This window comes from Aspergillus aculeatinus (genome assembly GCF_003184765.1).
Source record: "Aspergillus aculeatinus CBS 121060 unplaced genomic scaffold BO66scaffold_73, whole genome shotgun sequence".
In the NCBI taxonomy this organism is placed as follows: domain Eukaryota; kingdom Fungi; phylum Ascomycota; class Eurotiomycetes; order Eurotiales; family Aspergillaceae; genus Aspergillus; species Aspergillus aculeatinus.
The window spans coordinates 44,102-66,330 of NW_020291542.1; the positions used below are offsets into that span (position 1 = coordinate 44,102).

Genomic DNA, 22,229 nt, shown 5'->3' on the forward strand with positions numbered 1-22,229 from the left:
CGCTTAGAACCCGGCCGGAGCATTGACCTAACCTATCACTGAACAACAAACTCCGTTCGGCTCATCTTCGACATTGACCCTCTACTCCCCTTTCGCTGTGAGCCTAGGGACATCTATTATCCTAATTCTTGGGCTTGGGGTTCCTTTTCTATCCTTATGGCCAGATACTACAGCCATAGGTTCGGCATTTGCTTGGGCGCTCGATAGTGCAGTATATTAGGCATCGGCTTCTAGTCGGCAACCCACCTCGTGTCCAGGGCAGCCGAAACTCCTGAAAATTCATCTGCATAGAGGAAGTATTACTACTGTGGACCGCAGGGTCTGTGACTGAATATTGTTGAACAGGCTCTGCCACGGTAGCTGGCTATGCGCGGCTGAAGGGGACGCCGGGATTTCGAAGGAGACCCAAGGATCAGATCAAGGCGTGGGGCACTATATAGATCGAGCACGAACTGATGAGAAGCTAACCGGAATCACGACACCAGACCGAATGCGATAACGCTGCTCGGATGTTCAACACCATTGGAATCCAGATCGCAAATAACACATGCAAACGCACAGCCATCTCAAAGAAGCCAGCAAAGAAGGGTGTTGGAGCTAGGAAGCTCAAGTGTGGGTGGAGACCTTCTTACAAGGAATTGCATGCTTGCTTTAGCTGCTGTCAATCTCCCACACATAGGTCCATTTGACGGACTGCCATGTCTGGAGAGCATTTTCGTCGCCCCGCGAACGCCGAATCGAGAGGAACCAAGAAAGCGAGCGAACACAGATGCAATATAGATCAAGACTCCATTGATCGGCGATTGAAGCGACTTAAAGATCAAGTCCTTCCACTTTACCCCTTCCTCCTTACTGTCCCGACTGATGTGCCTTTCCGTCTTGGAGGGCGCTTTGTCAACAACTGGGCGGTGAGTGATGACGGCCCTTTTACGCCAGAGGAACAGCAACTCCAATACATGACTTTTTTGACTCATCACGACGAAGAATCCTTGTTAGCCGCTGTGGGCGATTGGTCTGACAGTGCAGGAAACGTGATGTCCGATCAGCAATCCGGGCCTCAGAGTGCAGCTAGCACACCATCTTATAGTTCCCTGAAGAAGAAAATAAGCCTAAATGATTACAAAAACAGGAGAAAGTCAGGCGCAATTGGCTCCCCTGTCAATCAAGAAGCCCCTTCCCAATCATCGACCGCTCAAACGCTCAATGGAAGCCAATCAACCAACAAAGCCAGTGGTTTCGTTGACGATATACAGGGACCGGTAGACAGGGCGGCTCCAGGGAACGTGCAATCCTCGCCTGGTGACAAGAATATGGATCGCAAACATCCGTTTGAAGCCGATGTTGAGCCAATGAAATCAACTGGGAAGGGCCATGTCTCCTTTAAAAAAACCAAATTGTCTACTGATCCTACAGTAGAACCCACCAAAGTGGGACGACTGCGGAGCAATGGACTTCCTGCTCTCCTATCACCGACTTTGCCCCCAGTCTCAAGCAGCCCGAGACTGCCTCGACTTCTATCTCCAACACTTCCACCGGATCTGGAGAAAGAGTTGTCGATGCAAAATGTGGATTCTGTGTCTTTAGACTCCTTGCAGCGCCCAGATGTGTCAAATATTGATGCTTCGAATTTGCAGAAAGCCAAACCTGCTGTTCGTGGCTTTACCCACATGAGCTTGTCACCCATTTCCAGCCGGCAAAACAAAACATTGAACCCTGGTTCCATTAGAAGATCGAGTGTCCTTCAAGAACCTTCGGACGTTGGTTCATCTAGAACTACAACTACAAAAGTTGGCTCTCTACACCTACCCAAGGACGCTGTAATGAATTCAGTGGATACACGAACGAGTTACCACTCAAGTCATGCCAGAACGAAGTTTATCGTCAGATTGAGGTATGGCAGAGCGAACAGGAAGCGCGTTGAAGCCCTTCTAAAGTTCTCCGGTAAGAGGAAGATAGGTACATCAAGCTCACCCGTAAGAAGTGTTGATATTTCTCATGCTACAATATCTGGACAAGCTGTAGCGAAGGCTACGGCATCTGAGCGTGCAGAGAATGGCAGCAAGTTATCTCGCAACGATTTTAAAGTCAAGAATGACACGGCAAATATGTCTTCGAAAGAATGCTCGAAAGAGTCAAAACCCCCTATCATTATTGATCAGCCCCAGTCACCCAAATTTCCGAGCCCGCATGCCAAACAGCTCCTGCAGGATAGGTCAAAGCAGATGCAGTCAACGTCTGGCAAAAGTTCTAGCTGTTCTGGTCAATATGAAGTGCCTGGAGGTACTGGCGAGGGAATGCCCATCCAATCCGGAGTGAAACATACAGCAGAATGGCCGACACCTACCAAACCACCATCTCCTCAAACAGGTAGCGCTGCATCTCGGCAATGTGAGCGTCGGGCGTGGAAGGAGCAATACCAGAAATATGGGAACCTTGGCCGAGAACTGAAGCATGCCGCGGAACGTCATACAGCTAAAGATAACGCGACTGTTGTCGATGAAAAACTCGCGGTTGCCACGGCTGTGGAAGCTATCATATGCTTCATCCTGGCTTTTGTCGCAGATGACCACTTCAAGGCTCTAAGTCGCCAAGTGGCCGATTCTTCTTCATGGCTGTCCATTCTTGCCTATTGGCGCGTGGTGAAGAAAAATAGTGCACCCTATCCCCGATTGCACAGCCTATGTCTCATACTTGGTGCTGTCTCGTATGATGCAATCCATGCACTTGATTTGGAAAGACTTGCAGTTACAGCTGTACCTGAAGAGCATACTGCTATTTCTACATTGGGCAGCGACGGGACAGCGGTTGCACTGGACGAGTATAGGAAAGCCCGAAGGGAATTCAACGAGCTGAAGCATCGACTTCCTGAGTGTTACCGAGAGTCTCAAAAGCTATGGTTGGAGGGCTCACGCGGTCTTTCTGAGAACGTCCTTGCTAGTGAATTCCCTGCCACATGGTCCAATCGATCAAAGAATTTCTCGGAGCAGGGGAAGCAACTTTCAAAAGCTGGTGACTTATCCATCGAGTACTTTCTACCGTTGAGAAAAACCAGTACACCTTCGGAGATTATCAAATTCAGTTGCGCAATTTTGAAAGAGTGGTGCACGAAGGAAGGCATTGGGTGGAGCAGTAGACTTGATGCTTAGCTCAGCTGGATTTTAATTGCTCCCTTTGCACCTTCCACCTTGGCTTTTGAGCGCTCTGAGGTGGTATGCAGGAGCTTGCTGCCAATTCTTCTTTTATGATACCAACCTACCTTGTCATGTGTCTGAGTTGCACCTCTTTGCCCTTTTCTAAATCATGATCTACTCCCAACAATTGTGACTGTGCTTTACCTTGGCATCCCCACATCTAGTGCACACGTAGTAAGAGAGCTATTCAACCCTTATAGAATAAAACTACCATAAGAATTACCGTGACATTTCTTGTCCTCTTCGTTGCACTGCTTTCAGCTGTGGTTCACTCCTAGCCCTATGTTTTGAGATTAATATTGGTATGGCTCGTGATGTTTAGTATAAATTACTAAAGACAGCACAATGAAATTTGCAAATCTATGCGATAAATCCGAGAGAGAAAATTCACTAAGAAGCAGGACAGTGCACGGGAAGTGGAGATAGCAGAATTATATGACTGTAACAAGATTGCACGATACGATATAAAACAAACACAAAGTACCAGGTAAGTCGGGTTATGGAAATCATTTCTTATCTGCGATTGTCTAAGATGACCGAGGTACCACGAGAAAGGACATGTTGGTATCATATGTACCACATGATTATCGCATATAAATGTTTTGGATGACCTGTGCCCCGCACGCAGAATTGTATGAGGTCAGTGGATCATGGTTCGCTAGAAACTGTATAGCTGACCGAGGGAATAGGTTCTTGGCCAAAGAGCCAGCCAGCTTCCCGACAATATCTGGCCTCCCGTCCATAGGTACCAACTTCACTGCTCCAGCAGATGACAGACGCATCGACAATATCAGCAATGACACTCTCGACGGCTCCCAAGATACTCCAGCCAATCGCTCCAGCAATCAACCCTATCATGTAGGCATAGAGACTCCCATGAATCGCGCCATTTTCACTGGGCACGCGGAAGTTCCGCGCAGTACTAACCCAGCCTCCGAAACCAAGAGCCAGTGACATCATAAGGCGAGCAGCATGAAGGATAAGTTTAGATAGCCGGTATGAGACAAGGGGTGCGCAGTGTTCGCGAGACCAAGTAAATGACCGTGGATGCAAAGGTGTCATGGCTGCTGATGGCGCCAGATTTGTCATCTGCATCAGACCACGGGCTGATACAGCAAGTGGCTGAGAATGAATTGCAGCATAAGTGAGGGCAAGAGGATTTGTGATAACGGCCAATGGAGTCGGAACAAGGGAGTAGGCACAAAGACTAAAAACAGAAGAGATCCGGTTAGGGAGCAGCAGAAGTGGAAGCCGAATTAGCAAGACCAGAAGGCTAGACAAGCAAGCTGTGCCAAAAGATGTTGTGAGGCAATGATACGCGGCGGCTTGTATGATCTGTCTGGATGTTGGAGCGGGCGTACTGAATCTGTGAAAATACCACTGACTCACTGTTGCAGCTGTGATCGTACGTTGAATACCAGAGATGACTCCCAGAGACCACAGGTAGATCAGTACATAATAGACTCCTAACCACCAACTGCTCGGATCCATAAAAACAAGCATAGATCCTGAGGTGTGTCCCGTTAGAAACACGCGTGTGAACATGAGCATCCAACCCCACGTCCACACGACAATGAGCAAAAGGACACCCAAGCCAAGAACCAGAAGCTCGATGTTTGCGGCAAGGATGCGGCAGGCAAATTCCAGTATGCCCACTGCTCGGCCTATAGCACGACGGCTGCGAGTGATGTTATAGATCCAAGCACTGGCTATCACGAAAGGAATAGCTGACCCCCATCTCATGACTTTGTCTTGGATGCTCGACCCATGCCAGGCGCCACGAAAACTCGAGATGAAAGGATAGAGTGAGAAGGAATACAAAATGGCCGGTACGACGAATATGATAACATAGACTAGGACGCGTACATATGACCGTAGCAATGCGAGCCAAAGTAGAGATATAGATATCGAGACCAGAGTAAAAATTGCCAACCTGAAGAACGAGTTGTGGATAGTCGAGTATACTGCATCGCCCAATTTAGGTAGGTCAGAGGGTGGAGAAGTATGAAGATAAATAAGGAACGAAGTGGCAAAGAGGCAAGCGATGGATATCAAAAATAGTTGGCCCCAGAAAGCGTCATAGACAGGTGAGCCGACCCTAACCGATACGATCGACTCTTGGTATGAAGCTGGTGAGCTCTCACCTTGGAAGAGCGCCTGCGCCTCGGCGTTGTCTGGCCCTGGTGGCAGGGTGGATGAACTTATTCCAAGTCTATTCATTCGAGGCCCAGATTTTTCCCGAAATCGCTGGATCGAGGGCGGGGTGTCATCGCCTAATTCCGGAGGCGTAGCTTCCTCGGAATGGGCGTCCGATATAACTGTGTCCTCCAAGCGAACATCAACGAGATTCTCGCCTCTTTGGAAGCTCATCCGTTTCGTTTGTATTTCCTCTCTAGGCTCAGCGGACAGGCCGTTGTTGAAGATCTGTGGATTTGGTGCATTATCGTCAAAACTGCCTTCGCGCCATGAGCTCCAAATACCCTTGCCCTTGGAGACTGTCCGAGTGAGTTGTTGCGGCACGGACTCTTCTGGGCTGGAAAGGAATCTACCGTCTTCATCATTTCCCGAAGAGTCCATCAGATGGTTGATGCCAAAATGTCGTCGTGATTTCTGCAAGGCATAGAAATCTGCAATTTCCCGCTCGTGTTCGGTTTCATCGTCCTCCTCTCGGAATTCATCTGTGGCACTGTAGAACAAAGGCGCTTGGTGAACCGGATTACGCGAGCCCGGAGCGAGATTGGAAAATTGCGAGGTGGCTGTTTGATACGGATCAACGGCCGCTCGCTGTAAAAAGGACCGTGACGAAAGAGATCGTGAATTTCCTGGCGGCTGAATCAAGCGTTCATGGCCTTTTCGGCGGGCATCGTCGTAATGAACTACCAACCGGGACTGCGATTGTGCGAGGAATCGAGAGGCGTCTGAGCATGTTATTAAGATGGGTACCCTCAAAACGTAGCATAGGATACCTTCTAGCATTTAACAGGGAATCATACATTCAGAGAACATTGTGTTTAAAACCTTTGGCCGACTTTGAACCTCTTATCTCTGCCACTTTCCTGATCGTTCTTGTTGCTTGGTGCCGAAAAGTGAGTAAAGTACTGGGTCATATATCACACTCCCTGATAAGGACGCCGAGAATGTAGCGGTGAGCTCCTCTGAGTTCTTGACTCGCAAATCACAATGGACTTGTTGAGAAAGAACTACATAGCAGGTACTCCGTAGAGGAGAAAGGAAAGATCTCAAACAGGAGCCTCGTGATTTTGATTACAGGTGTATGAGTATCAAAGGAGGACTAAGGAAGGAGAGGCAGCCCGCCTGAGAGGTTTTGGTGTACCGTGAGGAAGAGGGTTGGCCGCTGATGTAGCTTACAACCAGCCAGCGTCATATGGGCAAGGTCATGGTAACAGATGACTCAGCACTGGAGTAACTAACTAACTAACTCAGTTAGTCAACTAATTGAATTAACTAAGAGTAAACGGGAAGTCAACTCAGACAAAATCAGTTACCTTGTGACTGATACCTAGCAAATATGAAGAAATCTCTGTCCGTCGGGCTTGAAATTAAGCCATCACCAGAGATACATACCTTCCGACAGTTTTGACCTCGGAACTGTAGCTTGAAATTAGCGTACGAGTGGGCTTCTCGATTTCCAGTTAGCCAGTACCCACCATAGTAACAACCCACTACAATATTGCTACGTAGTATTGATAGGCATTAACTTTTTAGTGCTAGTCCGGATCCGCAATACGGTGCCTAGGCACGCAAGTCCAAATAACGCGTTTTCCTCAAAGGTCCAACCCAAGCCAACGAACACATCCATCCTAGGCAATCTTACGATTTCTGATCCGCAATCGCAAGGGAAAGTTTTCTAAGTGTGCGTCGCAATCTTAGCTGACGGCCCCCAAAGAACCAAACCTTGGATGGGCTCCTCCCAACAGCTGGGGCTGGAGTATGACCTCACGAGTCTGATCTGCCGGACATCATAGAACCTCAGAAAACAAGCTCCTCTACTTGATCATCGAGCTGCGTCGCTCTACTATACTCATGTCACAGCCATGGGACTACATCGCTAAGCTCGTCTGCATTGGCGACTCTGGAACTGGGAAATCCAGCGTGAGTTTCAAGGACAGTGACCTCAGCTAGGATGGCTCTGACAGACAGTACCCTATCTAGTTAACAATTCGACTCTGTGAAGGTCGCTTTTCATCCTCCCACGATGTCACGATCGGCGTGGAGTTTGGTTCGCGCATCGTCCCAGTTGGACCGCCCGCATCAAAAAGTCTTGAACTGAGACTAGACTCCCATGCTCGAAGATCTCCAACATCATCGTCTGTCTCGTCACCTCCTTCCCAGACATCCGCCGCTGCTTCGGGACAATCTGCTGTCACTGGACTGCCCAGTCCTCCGCGCAAGGTCGTCGAGTGTCAAAAGAGAATGAAACTCTCTCTCTGGGATACGGCTGGTCAAGAAACATACAAATCCATAACCCGTTCTTACTTCCGCGGTGCTTCTGGTGCACTTTTAGTCTTCGACATCACCAGGCCTTCCACTTTCTTATCTTGTACACAGTGGCTTCAGGATCTACGGCAAATCGCCGAAGACGGGATTGTGATTATTTTGGTTGGAAACAAGAGCGATCTGGCAGATGACGGTTCGACCTCGAATCAGAGAAGGGTGACCAGGCAGGAAGCCGAAGAGTGGTGCCGCCAGAATAATGTTGCAAATTATGTTGAAACTAGTGCAAAATCTGGCGATAACGTCGAATGTGCGTTTCTCGAGGTAGCTGACAAGATCTACCACAATATTGAAGCCGGTAAATACGACCTACACGATCGCCGCAGCGGCGTCAAGGGCTTTGGCGCTACCGGTGGACCGAATCGTGGCGCCCCTAGGACCGTTACCCTGGGCCTGAACGATGCAATGCGCACCAGTGGAAATGGTGTCGTTGGTGGTTGTTGCTAATGGCTATACGGGTACCATCTGGACAACAAACTAGGCGGGTCGTGTGACTTACACAATAAAAGCTCATCTCACACCTAAATATTCTAAGTTCTAAACAAGCAGGGGAAAGTAGCTCAGCCACGTATTCTACATGTCTGGCAAACTACATCCACAAATAAAAGAACAGATTGCTCAAGGATGTCTCCAAGAGATCTGAGACGGAAGGAGGCTTCTCCCATGAATTGTGGTTGAAATACAACATAGATTCGGTTGCTCAAGTAAATGAGCAGGCGCCCTAGTGGACATGTTAAATCAAAAAATGATGGAGCAATGGAGCAGGCCAGTAGGTCCTAGGAAGAAGGTCGACATTTTGGTGTGATGGGAAGATTGAACCTCAATTACCAATTTTCCACCCACTCAGCCAGTTTAGATGCTTCCAATTCTGGCTTGGGCCCTCAATACCAAATACCACAACACGGAAGTATAAGAACAACCCGAATATCACAATATACAACACTGTATATAATACCACGCGTAACTTATCACTGGCCGTCCGAGTGAACCAATCGACACAGAACCCAAATGTAAGTATGGCGTAATACAGAGCCGGATAGTAATGATGAACATAGGTCACCCGTGCCATAACCACGAAAGGTAAGTAATGCAGGATCCACCCCACAACCGGATATAATCCTGAGTAATGTATATGGTCAATTTCAGCTTGTGTGAGCTCATTGTAGCCTCGCTGCCAGCGCACAAGGTACCAGAAAACTAGAAGTCCGAAGGCAGCGAGACTGGCACTACTGCCCCAGTATACGAAAGGGTTTCCTAGAAGATAGTATTTGACAGTGGTATCATCCCAGGAACACATGCGGAGACCAACGTTCAAAATTGGCCACTGCCAGAACTTTGAGGCGAGATCGTCCTGCTTGTCTGGATCAGGGACCAGGGCGTTGTTGGATGTCATCATGGCGACATTCAAATGAATGAAGTCTTTCCAGAATGGCGACTTGTAAGAGCCAGGATCTCCCGGTGGAACTAAAATAAGAGTAAGTAAACCGAGCGCCACGACGGGCAGATGACAGAAAAGGGGGACAGTGCTTACGTCTCTCGTTGTAATGGGACTCGACATTCCAGTGCGTATACACATCATTGGGCTTATTTTCCTTGACACAGGTAGTTTCAATCTGCTTGAAGCCCCACTGTGGGAGATTCACATTTCCAGCCCTCAGGTAGCAACCTAGGACAGGGTGCTTCAGGCGAAACGCCGTGGTAAGGGTTCGGACTCTACTCCTGTCCTTGGAAGCGACATCGTCAACAACTTCAATTGCCCAATGATCTTTGTCGTCTCCAATAGTAATGTTGCCATAGCAGGATACTTCGTAGTGGCCTTTAGTTACTGGCGCTGGGATCGCATGCGAGTGTAGATTTCGGCCTGTTTGCCCATGAATTAAGCGTACCACATCGCCGTCGCCGATAAACCTCAGTGGGCCATTGGCATCATACTCCATATCCTGTCGATTGGGGTAGATAAACCAGTCATTGTTCGCGTCTTTATGGTGGTAACATGTGACTTGCTGTTGAGCAGATCCTTCAGGATAAGTTTGAACATGCGAATGCAACAGGCCACCACCGTAGCCCATGTTTTTCAGGGTAACCCTCGAGCCAAAAGCAACTTCAAGAGGACTGTCCTGCCCAACTTCAGTCCCCTTAAGATTTGCCTGGAAGAGTGAACTCATTTGGGCGTCACCAGGGCCACTATTTTCCAAGATCCAAAAATGGGCGTAGAACGAGAGGATGTAGACGATACATGGCAGAAGTATCAAGCCTGCAATGCGAGCCAGCAAGTGGTTCGCTAACACAGCCTGTCATTTTTTAGCAACGGTCTTGGTCATTAAATATACCATAACGTACCCTTCGCATCTTAACGTCGCCGAATTTGTTCCATAGGTCTTCAACTGTGTACAGCCCGACGATCGCTGTGCAAAAAAATCCAACCCATTTGACGCTGCAGACACAGCCAATGCTAACGCCGGTGAGAAAAAGCCATGTGAACCATTCGAGGGAAAAACTATTCGTCTGCAATCGATGGAACTTCGCCCAGCATAGAGTGGTTGTGAAAGTGAAACATAGTAGCATAGAATCGAGTAGAATGAACCTCGAGATTGTCGCATACGAGTTCTCAAATAGTACCATCAAGCTGATAAGCCACACAGTGGCTCGGCGAAAACCGAGCTCGCGAGCGGTAAAATATGCCAAAGGGACGCAAGCTGCACCAAAGGCAGCATTGAATACACGCATGAAGGTGTAATTGACATCCTGAGGGTATTGTTCTCCGGACTTAAACTCGAAGGAGCCGTTATAGCCAGCCAGATACCCGGATAGTCCGACCAGCATCTTGCCTAACGGGGGGTGAACATCGAAGTAGAATTCGCGCTTCAGATAATGGGACCCAAATTTGCCAAAACTAGATAGCAATGAGCAACGGATTAGCCCAGTGGTGTACATACTTTTCCAGAACAGTGACATTCTTACTGCGCTTCATCCCATGTGACAATGTTCGAACGTCCAATGCGATACATGCGAGTGAAAATAGACATTACTGTGAGCAGCAACGGTGCGATGATAGGCTCCCAGTAGGCTATGTCAGAATCCGGTCGAGGCTACACCTCATAGAACGTATGTGAGCTGCATTTCAATACCATCTGTTGACAGTGTATATTTGGCAGACAGTAGATGATGCTCACCTTGTATTTCACTTCCATCTCAGCATTGTGATTTTGATCTGATGTAACATTCGGCTTCCCCCCACGTGCAATCGTCCTGCGCCTTAAATCAGGTGCGAGATTCGCACCAGTGCTTGAGCCGGTTGTTTCGGCCATAGCTCAGAGAGAAAGGGAAGAGAAAGAGTAAGAAAGACGTCTGTTGTAGCTTTTGTAGCTGAAAGTGAAAGGGACTGGATAGCACAGTCTTGAACTGGCACAATCTGGCACAGTGAACCTAGCGAAGATTGAGACTTGATTTCAAATGAAAGGGGTCATCTCTTGAAGTCCCGCGAGAAGCTTCATATGTCAGTAGAGAAAGACTGCGGAAGATGACTGTTTTAAAGAATGTAAGGGGTTTAGATAAAGGATTTGCAGTGGCAGTGGGATGAGTTGTTTTCAGAAGAATTCGACAAGGTAAGTAGGAAGTTAACACGAAAAATAAAAAGATTGAAGTTCTTGACAGAAGTGGACTGCAGGACCAAGAGAAGATTGAAGGAAATGGCGAGGGGCAAAGACAGGCATGGAAAAGGCGCAGCACATTCAGGTGAAAGTGAGAGTTGGCCTGGAGTTAACATGGAAAGCCCGGGCGCATGATTGAATGGTTTCCGCCCCACTTGGGGGCTATTGAGGACAGCAGACCCAGACAACCCGGATCCATGATAAGCACATTACCTCATTAGTCGTTGACACTGAAGATGCGATTCTATGGCGCATTGAGTTTGCCTCGGTTCGCATACCTTACAAATGAGTTTTCATATATATGGCAGCTGCTTCTAGAGAAACATAAGGTTCCGCCAAGTACTACATATAAGTATAAAGATGGGTTGTATCTCACGAGCACATTACATCGTCATGCTGCTAGCTTGTATTTGAAACACAACGCGATAATTGTAGTCCGCGCTTCTATCCCAAAAATTTCAGTATGAGGGCATCGGAATGAACACAAACACAAAACAACGACATCTAACAACGGAAAGAGGCAAAACATTCCCAGCGCAGGTTGCTTGAAAAACAAACTAGGTCAATATTGCGCGCCCAAAGGCGAAAACACGATCGAGGCAGAAAAGAGCAGCACCGCAGTTTCCTGCAGTGTAAGGGCACGTTAGCAATACAATGACTGACTGCCCTAGTCATTCTCCTCCTGCCCAAGGCGGCTATATTGGTTGTTTTGTGCCGAAGAACCAGACCCCTTATGACGGGTTATCATATTGGAGATCCAACCGCCGAATCCCTCCGATCGACTAGCATGACCCTCTGGATTTACGGGCCTAACAGACTTATTATAGGCACTAGGGCTCATATTGGGCGGATCAATGTCCAATCCAGGAATCGCATTATCCGCTCCCAGAGGACCATATTGTCGCCTAATGTCGAGCGAAGGCACAGGTGAGCCGGCACTCATCAAGGAGCCACGTTCCGCCTGGGTTGCTGGAGTCGGCATAGAGGTCGTCGCATCGCCGAACAAAGTATTCATATCCTCCAACCGGACACCACTTGTCTCCGGATATAGGAAATACACTAAACGATAATTGTCAGGTAGGCCGTGACTGTGCGAGAAATTACAAGGGTGTACTGACCTAACACAAAGCTGCATGCACAGAAGAAAGCATGGACCAAGTAGAGACGCCACTTGATTGCGGCTTGGAGGACGGGTGTGATTTCCCCAACCAGCCAATTGAAGGCCCAATTTGCCGCAGTGCTAAGACTCGCGCCCTTTGCACGGATGCTTAAGGGCAAAATTTCGGGGGGGTAGAGCCACGGTATAGGTCCCCAAGATGCGCCAAAGGCAGCATTGTATATCATGACAAAGATGACCGTGAGCGTTGGTGTTGCTGCAACATCTATATAGATGAAATACGAGATCAAAGACAAGGACACAATCATAGCCACTGCCCCTGAGAGAAGAATTGGCCGTCTTCCCCACCGGTCGACAAGATACCACGGAGGAACCGTAGAAGCAAGATAGGATATGGCGTTTATGCCGGTCATTAGAATAGCATCACGGCCAGCCCACCCTGCAGATTCAAAAACGAGTGGGGCGTAGTAAGAGATGACGTTGATTCCGTTCAGCTGAGCCAATGCCTGTGCTGACATTGCAATCAATACCCGTCTATAGTAACGTTTGAACATGTCGCTGTAGGATCTCTCGCCCTCTTGCCGTTGAAGAAGAACATTCATCTTGATCTCTCTGTATTCTTGTCTGGCTTTGTCGTTGTGCAGATCACCCTTGCCATATAAATTCGCTATAACGACCATACCTTCCTCGTCAAAATCGTTATCTAGTAGCCACCTGATCTGCTGTAAGATATGTACCCAGTGAACACATGTGACTGATTTTTAAACACTTACCTGGGAGATTCGCAGATGATCAGACTACCCACACCAAGCAAAGCACCCATGATGCATTGACAGAGCAGAGGGAGACGCCAGGAGTAATTACTATCTATGAAGCTGCAGAAATAGTCAACCCAGACACTTGCAGCGTAGCCGGAAATATTCCCCGTGAATTCAATGCATGCTAGCTTTCCACGGTTATGGGGGGGCTATTTGAGACAGTGTCAATATAAACCGTGCAATCGCTTGGGTTGGGCTAGTGGTAATATTTACCGAGATCTCGGACTGATAAACGGGCACGATGGTAGAGAGTGCTCCAACCCCTAACCCTGCAATGATACGGCCGACCATCATCATAGGCAGACCAGTCGCAAATGCCTGGAACGCGCCACCAACGAAGAAGACGATTGAACCATAAAGTATCGTTTTGCGACGCCCGATAAGATCGCCAACTCGCCCAACAAGTAGGGATGAAATGAATGCTCCAACTTCTAGAATTGCAACAACAGTGCCAATCGCAGCTCGTGATGGTTGATTGAAGTAATCCTTGAAATACCAACCTCTAAGATTCATCAGCTATCGTCATCTGAATTTGGCATTGCTGAGCATGAAACACATACGTTATGATGCCAGACATCACTCCTTGGTCATAGCCGAAGAGAAAGACGCCTAAAGATACAAAAACACTCGTGAAATACCTACATGACGTCAGCTCGGCGCATAGGAATAGTTTTTCACTCAATCTGAGTTGGCCTTACAGCAATGGTTTGCCAACCAGGCCATGCATCTGGGCATTTTGTCGATTGTTTGGGGACATTATCGTTGCTAAGATGCGTTCTGCACGTGAAATCCGCCTGGGCAGTGGCTGAGGTATCTCAATCGATATCTTCTCGGTTGCGAGACTGCCAATGTATGGCTGGTGTAGTATGCGGATACGCTTTGGCTGTTTGAGTCGGTCCTGGGAGCCAATTGGGTACGATGTGTCTAGTTCTGGTCGGTTTGAAAGGTTAGTCTGTAGTGGATGCTCTGCATCAGCCGGCTGTTCGGCCAAATCTCCACTGTCAGTCCAGACAAACTCTGAGTTAGCCGATGATAGAGAAGAACGCCGTCGACTTTCCCCCTCAGCCGCCGACTGCCCTACGTCGCCTGACGCAGCACTTGAAAATCGCGTTTGAGAATGTAGGCGCCGCAAGGGTATACTCGAAGAAGTATGCCGTCGAGATGTTTGAGAAGGAATGTTGGCGGTGATGATGGGCTGGACGTGACAGCCCTTTGCCCCCGGAACGATTTCAGTCCTCTTCTCTATTTTATGATATAATTGACCGGTTTCCTTAACCACCCCAATCAAGGATGAAAAAGAACGGTATCAGGCGAAGCCCACAAACTAGCTGTGCACCAGCCGTGGTTCGCCTGTTGGAAAAAGGGGTTTAGAAGGCGACGCCTGGAGTAGGGCACAGCCGTCAATTCGCAGGTGGAGGTTAGAGTAACGAGGCACTGCACCGGGACTGAAGGGGCACGCCAGAGCGAGGAACATTCAAGTTGAGCGAAAGTGTGCAGCAAAATACAAGTGCATGGAAAAGTACTGTGGGCGGAGAGCGGTGATGCACTAATTGACACTGGTCATAAGGCCGCTCACGAGACAGTTACCAACTTGGTTGATCGACGCAGGATGACGGAGTCCGGAGCCTGACAGCCGAGAATGGTAAGATAGCACGGAATGATGGCACGAGATCAGAGGGGGTAAATTAAACACAAGATTTTGTAAATAAGGAGCATACAAGCCTCACTGAGCACCTCGATTATCAGTATACCATAGTAATTCCAAGGCTACTATGGTAGAAATTCAACGGCTGTTATGTGTACAGTATGTGTACGTACTGTACCTATTGTCTTTGAAAGGTGGAGGGAACCCCGCAAGCCAGTCCGCCAGACCTGAATGCGTGGACCCCAGCGTGAATGGACAAGTCGGTAAACGCGGCTAGTCTAGGCCGATGTCTACCCGTTAGAAGTGCGGTAACTACCCGCTCGTTTGCCCAGAGTACTCAGTAATTACCTATAATATGCATATTTTTGTCCCAAGTTAGTTTCAACCGACAGCGCAATACGTAGATACTCATCGATGCAACACCCCCCCCGATCAATGTTGGTCATCTCTATCCTGCAAATAATTATACCTTTGATTATAATAGAAAATCTGAATCAACTCTACTTCTGCTCACTAAATATCGGATATACGATTTTAATACCAGTTTTTTATTCCTGGATTCATCTATTATATTCCAGTATGTAGCTTGGTGGGAACCTACAATTCTAGGTGATTCTAGTTGTATACTGTGGAAAAGGGCTCTAGTCAAGAAAGACTTACTTTTTTAATTACTCCACAGTAGAAAAACAGCTCGGTGTTTACGTTGATAGTTGATCTATTATTTCATGGATTTATAAACTACTTCTGATTTTATTTATGATTGAGTGCCCAGCTACTGACATATCTGCGCAGAATGGTATGGCAGAACACTGCCGAGGCTGGGTGGCAGAAAGTCACAGGGTCACCGGTAGTAACAATAACAAGTAATCTACCGAGTACAATACTTTAATTTGAAATCCAATAAGTAATATTTATGTCATGTAAGATCTAAAAACAGTATATTTAAAGCTATTCCTATATAGTTTTATAAGCTACTTAAGCATTATCTTACATATAAAGAGATGTATAAAATTCAAGTTTCTACTAAACAGTTAATATATTACGGACTACTGTACACCGAGTATTATTCTCAAATTGTTTTTATAATATTTATATAGTTAGTTACCAGAAGTTTATCTCAATGGTCACATAGTCATTTTATATACAGATAATTCCAGACCAGCCAAGAAACCCCCAAGGGGCCATTTCCACCACCTACCCCTTCCCGACAGGGACGTACCTTACTTAGTAGTATCTTTCAGTAGCTAGCAATTTCCAACATAGCACGTATATTAATAGTCTAAACTTATGCGTAGCCGAGCAGGCCGCCGTGCCACGTGGGAGAAGATACTCCAGAATAGGAATGAGGACGGTAAGCCGGAGATCTCGTTTCGACCAAGACAATGAGAACATCGGTAAGAATGGCGATCCTTTTCACGCCACGAAGAAGAAATTATGTATATTATACCTAGAAAAGTCGAAAGCTATAGTTTTTCACGGCAGTAGGATACTATATCCATCCCTCTCAATATATACATTATCCGACATATACGCATATTTACGACGGACCAACTCAAAAATCACAAGCCCAGCACTTGTGCTTGGCACTTGACGTATAGCGTCTCTGGCAAATCCACGAAAGAGCCACTTCCTCCACCCCCCGACCCTAGTCGCCTTTCGCTTGCATCTTTTCAATGTTTCCTGGTATGCATTGTAGTAAAGACGTAGCATTTGTCGCCTCGAAGGATAGAGACTGGCTTGATGGTCAAGATATTCCAAACGAGTGACATGGATGCTTTGAATGACCGACAGCGGTCGTTGTATGGCTTGTTGAGCCACTGAAGCTATCACACCCGCGGCCATGAGAAAACATGGCTCCAATGCATAATGGGGTCTAATGAGGGGGACACTGCGATTTCCGGACTGGACAGTGTGCACTCTCTGCGCATTAAGAGTATGCAACGACCCATAGTACCACGTGATAAATGAGTAGTACGCCTGAGATTTTATAAATTCGAACGACGAGAAGAAAAACGCATAGCCAAGGGAATCACGCAGGAAGGAAAGGCCCCAGCCTGCGAAAATACCCCGAGCTCCAATCTGAGTAAGCTTTTGACGGCCATAATGCCACATACTCCGGTACTGCCCCTCAAGAAGATCACTTGTTCTTAGACGGACTTGGAGAGCATCAAGGGGGGCGGCTACTATAGACTGAATAGTTCCGGCTAGGAATCCGGCTGCGAATGTGTTTGAAGGCGGAGGGGGAGGGTATATACGTTTGATGCCTTGCGACACAGGTTCGTTAAGACTCCCAAGAACTTGAAGATATGATGTGTAAAGTATGGCACCAACTCTGCGGTAGTTAGAGGATATGCACATATATGTGGTACAATGATTGGGAGAGCTCACGCGGCATTCGCTAACAAAGGGGGCATAACTTGATTGGGAATGAAGCGCCAACCATACGTACGAACGGCGTGCATCAAGAGCCCGGGTGTGGTCGTATGCAAGGACCAGCCAGACTTCGCTGAGTGAGGGTTAACAGCCCTGGCAAATGCCTTTGCAGATTTAGAGTAGAACCGGAAAATTCAGCGAAGAACTGAGATGATAGGGACGAGGAAGGCCAGGCTACACACCATATAGCTGCAAATGCAAGGCTTGTCAATATCCAACAGAAATAATTTGAGTGGGCAACTTGAATTCATACTCAACTCGGGTACGGAAAAAGGCCTTTATAGGTGCCCTGAAATAAAAGGCAACAATTTGCGCACTCAGAGCACGAGTACCAGCGGCAGAGGCACCAGTTGCAGCATTGTGTCGAGATTTCCTTCGAGAGGTTGAGTCCGACTGAATCAGGTCGTCGATGCTCGCTTGATCTGTATGACCAGATGATAGATCATCTGTCATCTTGAAAACTCAGAAGAAGATCTCGCAAGGCCCGGCTTCGGATTTTGGCAAAAGAGCACTAGCGGCTAAGACGAAAGCATGGCAAATTAATACTCGAGTTTCATGAACGACTCAGTCATATGTGCATTGTGTATGAGTAAGAGTGTGACAGGTTGGTGAGAAATATTACAACGTTGTGCGATCAGGTAGTATCTCAGATGAAGAATGAAGAGAAACCTGACGAAGTAGTCCTGAAGAAGCCGATGGGGATATCGGCCAGGCTGAGGTCAACACAAATGATGCACTGTACTCCTCAAATACTCGAAAGTATACATATAACAGACGGTACGCAAAACGGAAATCAAACAGCTCAAACATGTCTTACTAATATCTTACTTAGCCTTCTGAGAACGCGCTTCGTCTCGCGTTAAGATTGCGCCTGGCTTCCTCCGCGACTGTTAATTAAATGCTCAGTTGCGGTCTAACACGCTTCTCTTCCAATTAATTCTTCTGCAACACCGGCAGCTTCAGATCTCGTCCCAGTGTAGTCTGTAGCTTCTCCTCCTACAGCCTATCACTTCGACCATTCCCTTTCCAGTTCCACCTCTGAACGTTCATTCTAGTTTTGTCCGGGAGTTCTTGTTAAAAGGCTGCGTGCTGCTACGTACGGCGAACCTCTAAGCGTTTAGCCCGCGCCACTGGAAACCCTACACCATGGCAGAAGAGATTGTGATTGATAAGACTACATTCTTCAACCGACTCACGAGCTTCTACTCAGCATGGAAAGCAGATAGGCGCTCCAACAATGCCACTTTTGGCGGCGTTTCATCCATTGTTATTCTCATGGGGAAGACAGACGAGGCTAACAGTTTTCAAAAAAACAACGCGATGCATGTGAGTTGTTGCTGAGGTGATAAATAGTCTGACAGGCAACACACTAATGGACAAATGACTAGTTCTGGCTACTTGGCTATGAATTCCCTGCTACCCTCCTGGTATTCACTACTGAGGTGGTATATGTCGTTACAACAGCTAAGAAAGGTAAATCCTTCGGTCTTTTGATTCATCAAACGTTCCTGTGCCCGGTATTTCGATATACCTTTTACTGAGCAACATCAATTTACAGCCAAACATCTTGAGCCATTGAGAGGGGGCAAAGTCCCAGTAGAGATTTTGGTGACCTCGAAGAATCCAGAAGAGAAAACGAAATCATTTGAGAAGTGCATAGAGGTCATCAAGACAGCTGGTGTAAGTTATGCCACGGCTATAAAGGTGAACATCACATGCTAAGGTACAACGTGCTGCTTCAGAAAAAAGTTGGTATCTTGCCAAAGGATACAGCTTCTGGCCCCTTTTCCGAGGATTGGAGGAGGGCTTACGCAGCCGGTGGTGGAGAATTGGAAGAAGTCGACATATCTGGCGCCCTGTCAGCTGCACTTGCAGTCAAGGATACAGATGAACTAGTCAGTTCCTCCAAGCTGCGTCGTGTCAGCTAGTATTGCAATCGTTAACTGTTCTGAAGGTATCCATCCGAAATGCGTCAAGAGCCTGTAGTGGCTTGATGGCCGATTACTTTGTGGACGAAATGTCTCGTCTCCTCGATGAAGAGAAGCAAATGACCCACAAGGCTCTCGCCATGAAGATTGACGCGAAGATTGACGACGCTAAATTTTTCAACAAATTAGCGAAACTCCCAAGTGAATTCGATCCCCAGCAAATTGACTGGGCTTACGGTCCCATTGTACAAAGTGGTGGAAAATATGACCTTCGGCTCACAGCTTCTTCCGACAATAACAATCTTCAACCAGGGATCATTGTCGCAGGATTTGGAATTCGCTACAGGACTTACAGTTCGCTCATCGCGCGTACATACCTTGTTGATCCAAGCAAGTCTCAGGAGGCAAACTATGCTTTCCTTCTGAATGTTCGCGATGCGGTCGTCAAAGACGTTCGTGAGGGTGCAGTGGCTAAGGACTTGTATCACAAAGCGATCAGTTTGGTTCGGGCTAAAAAGCCAGAGCTTGAGACGCACTTCGTTAAATCGGTTGGCGCAGCTGTAGGAATTGAGCTCCGCGATTCTAACATGCTGCTAAATGGAAAGAATGACAAGATATTGAAGAGTGGCATGACATTTTCAGTCACTGTTGGGCTTACTGATGTTGAGGATTCCAGTGCAAAAGATAGGGGTAGCTCCGTTTATTCAATGGTCATCACTGATACAGTCCGTGTCGGCGAAAATGGGCCACTTGTTTTTACGAAAGACGCTGGTGTGGACATGGACTCAGTTTCCTTCTATTTTGGGGATGAAGAAGAATCTGAAAAGCCCGTCAAGGAGAAGAAGGAGGTCAAGTCAAGCGCCATTGCCAGCAGGAATGTCACTCGAACGAAGTTGCGTGCCGAGAGGCCAACCCAAATCAATGAAGGCGCAGAGGCGCGTCGTCGTGAGCATCAAAAGGAACTGGCCACCAAGAAAACAAAAGAGGGGATGGACAGGTTCGCAGGTACTACAGGGGATGAAAATGGGGTCACACACAAAAAGTTTAAGAGATTTGAGTCTTACAAAAGGGATAATCAATTGCCCACAAAAGTGAAAGACCTCACTATCTATGTCGACCACAAGGCCTCCACGGTCATCGTCCCTATCATGGGCCGACCTGTCCCATTTCATATCAATACCATCAAGAATGCCAGCAAGAGTGACGAGGGGGAATATGCCTACCTGAGAATCAACTTTCTATCACCAGGCCAAGGTGTTGGCAGGAAAGATGATCAGCCCTTCGAGGATCTCTCGGCACATTTTCTACGGAACTTGACTCTTAGGTCTAAAGATAACAATCGACTCGCCCAGGTGGCTCAAGATATCACAGAGCTTCGGAAAAATGCACTGCGACGTGAGCAAGAAAAGAAGGAAATGGAGGATGTGGTCGAGCAGGACAAATTGATTGAAATCAGGAGTAAGTGACTCAGAGATTGACTACGCAAGGATTCAGGATAACCATTTTAGACCGTCGTCCTGTCAAATTACCTGACGTTTATCTGCGGCCACCTTTGGACGGGAAGCGAGTCCCTGGTGAGGTTGAGATACATCAGAACGGCCTTCGCTATATGTCGCCCTTCCGCAATGAACACGTCGATGTGCTTTTCAGCAATGTGAAGCATCTTTTTTTCCAACCATGCGCTCATGAGTTGATCGTCTTGATACACGTCCATCTGAAGACACCTATACTGATAGGGAAAAGGAAGACTAGGGATGTTCAATTCTACAGGGAAGCTACTGAGATGCAGTTCGATGAGACTGGGAACCGCAGACGTAAACACCGTTATGGGGACGAAGAGGAGTTTGAGGCTGAACAAGAAGAACGGCGACGAAGAGCAGCGTTGGACCGCGAGTTCAAGGCGTTTGCTGAAAAGATCGCGGATGCTGGCAAAGACGAAGGAGTCGACGTTGACATCCCATTCAGAGAAATCGGCTTTACTGGTGTTCCCAACCGGTCAAATGTCTTAATTCAGCCTACTACAGACGCTCTCGTCCAACTGACTGAGCCCCCGTTCTTGGTGATCACTCTTAACGAAGTTGAAATTGCTCACCTAGAAAGAGTACAGGTAAGTTATGATCTCTTCACTGGTCTTGTCGACTCTAATGTTTCTACAGTTTGGACTCAAAAACTTTGACCTTGTCTTTGTTTTCAAGGACTTCCACCGGGCGCCCGTGCACATCAACACCATTCCCGTTGAGTCGTTGGAGGGTGTGAAAGATTGGTTGGATTCTGTCGACCTAGCTTTCACAGAAGGCCCCCTGAATCTAAACTGGACCACTATCATGAAGACAGTAGTGAGTGATCCCTACGGATTCTTTGTGGATGGAGGTTGGTCGTTCTTGGCAGCAGAATCCGACTCTGAGGGCGGATCGGACGAGGAAGAGGAGTCCGCGTTTGAACTCTCCGAATCCGAGCTTGCGGCTGCGGACGAGAGCTCGGAAGATGATAGCGAATTTGATGATGATGCTAGTGCTGAAGCAAGTGATGACTTCAGTGCTGATGAAGAGAGCGGTGAGGATTGGGACGAGCTCGAATTGAAGGCGAAGAAGAAGGACAGGGAAGGTGGTTTGGACGATGAGGAGCGGGGCAAGAAACGAAAGCGATAGTTGAGATGAAATGTTTGGCTTTGGCATGGCGACTACCACTCCTGCCACTGCTTCTACTACTATCACTACTGTGATCACAACCTGATGTGCTACCATCTTAATGCAGTCACATATGGATTTCTCGTACCCATTGATCGGTATGACATTTACCGCAAACTCTTAGGGTCCGCTTGACACGCGCAACTGCGACCAAGTAATATAACAGCTGACGTTTCTAAAATGATACGTGTGTAGGAGTAGCCCTGGGGTGCTGTGTACAAACTATATGCAGTAAACCTCGACGT

At 47.5% G+C, this 22,229-nt stretch overlaps 7 protein-coding genes across 7 annotated transcripts; 3 read left to right on the top strand and 4 right to left on the bottom strand.

The window, feature by feature from the left end:
- Positions 1-698: 698 nt before the first annotated feature.
- On the top strand, positions 699-3,146 carry BO66DRAFT_335399 (uncharacterized protein; the record flags this gene model as incomplete). The annotated part of the gene is made up of 4 exons (XM_025644241.1): positions 699-1,283; positions 1,368-1,734; positions 1,831-2,084; positions 2,133-3,146. 4 exons carry the CDS (start codon positions 699-701, stop codon positions 3,144-3,146), a joined length of 2,220 nt encoding a protein of 739 aa, XP_025498631.1.
- A 693-nt stretch (positions 3,147-3,839) lies between these two features.
- BO66DRAFT_415637 (uncharacterized protein) lies at positions 3,840-6,197 on the bottom strand (the record flags this gene model as incomplete). Its single annotated transcript, XM_025649546.1, has 2 exons — positions 3,840-6,109; positions 6,185-6,197. 2 exons carry the CDS (start codon positions 6,195-6,197, stop codon positions 3,840-3,842), a joined length of 2,283 nt encoding a protein of 760 aa, XP_025498632.1.
- Positions 6,198-6,764: 567 nt separating this feature from the next.
- Positions 6,765-8,270, top strand: BO66DRAFT_395980 (secretion related GTPase SrgD). The gene is made up of 2 exons (XM_025648358.1): positions 6,765-7,304; positions 7,365-8,270. The coding sequence occupies exons 1-2, from the start codon at positions 7,236-7,238 to the stop codon at positions 8,151-8,153; spliced, it is 858 nt and encodes a 285-aa protein (XP_025498633.1). The 5' UTR covers positions 6,765-7,235; the 3' UTR covers positions 8,154-8,270.
- Positions 8,271-11,452, bottom strand: pmt2 (protein O-mannosyl transferase). Its single transcript, XM_025645004.1, has 5 exons — positions 10,880-11,452; positions 10,668-10,795; positions 10,047-10,599; positions 9,238-9,997; positions 8,271-9,170 (listed from the first exon to the last, which is right to left on the bottom strand). The coding sequence occupies exons 1-5, from the start codon at positions 11,012-11,014 to the stop codon at positions 8,527-8,529; spliced, it is 2,220 nt and encodes a 739-aa protein (XP_025498634.1). The 5' UTR covers positions 11,015-11,452; the 3' UTR covers positions 8,271-8,526.
- Positions 11,453-12,023: 571 nt separating this feature from the next.
- BO66DRAFT_335379 (putative MFS monosaccharide transporter) lies at positions 12,024-14,048 on the bottom strand (the record flags this gene model as incomplete). Its single annotated transcript, XM_025644239.1, has 6 exons — positions 12,024-12,415; positions 12,475-13,187; positions 13,247-13,440; positions 13,505-13,793; positions 13,852-13,929; positions 13,990-14,048. 6 exons carry the CDS (start codon positions 14,046-14,048, stop codon positions 12,024-12,026), a joined length of 1,725 nt encoding a protein of 574 aa, XP_025498635.1.
- Positions 14,049-16,377: 2,329 nt separating this feature from the next.
- BO66DRAFT_384888 (putative mitochondrial carrier protein) lies at positions 16,378-17,822 on the bottom strand (the record flags this gene model as incomplete). The annotated part of the gene is made up of 4 exons (XM_025646108.1): positions 16,378-17,268; positions 17,325-17,473; positions 17,552-17,558; positions 17,623-17,822. 4 exons carry the CDS (start codon positions 17,820-17,822, stop codon positions 16,410-16,412), a joined length of 1,215 nt encoding a protein of 404 aa, XP_025498636.1. The 3' UTR covers positions 16,378-16,409.
- Positions 17,823-18,250: 428 nt separating this feature from the next.
- On the top strand, positions 18,251-22,095 carry spt16 (chromatin-remodeling protein SPT16). The gene is made up of 7 exons (XM_025648359.1): positions 18,251-18,695; positions 18,758-18,842; positions 18,928-19,049; positions 19,112-19,264; positions 19,324-20,755; positions 20,806-21,404; positions 21,454-22,095. The coding sequence occupies exons 1-7, from the start codon at positions 18,516-18,518 to the stop codon at positions 21,943-21,945; spliced, it is 3,063 nt and encodes a 1,020-aa protein (XP_025498637.1). The 5' UTR covers positions 18,251-18,515; the 3' UTR covers positions 21,946-22,095.
- Positions 22,096-22,229: the final 134 nt, after the last annotated feature.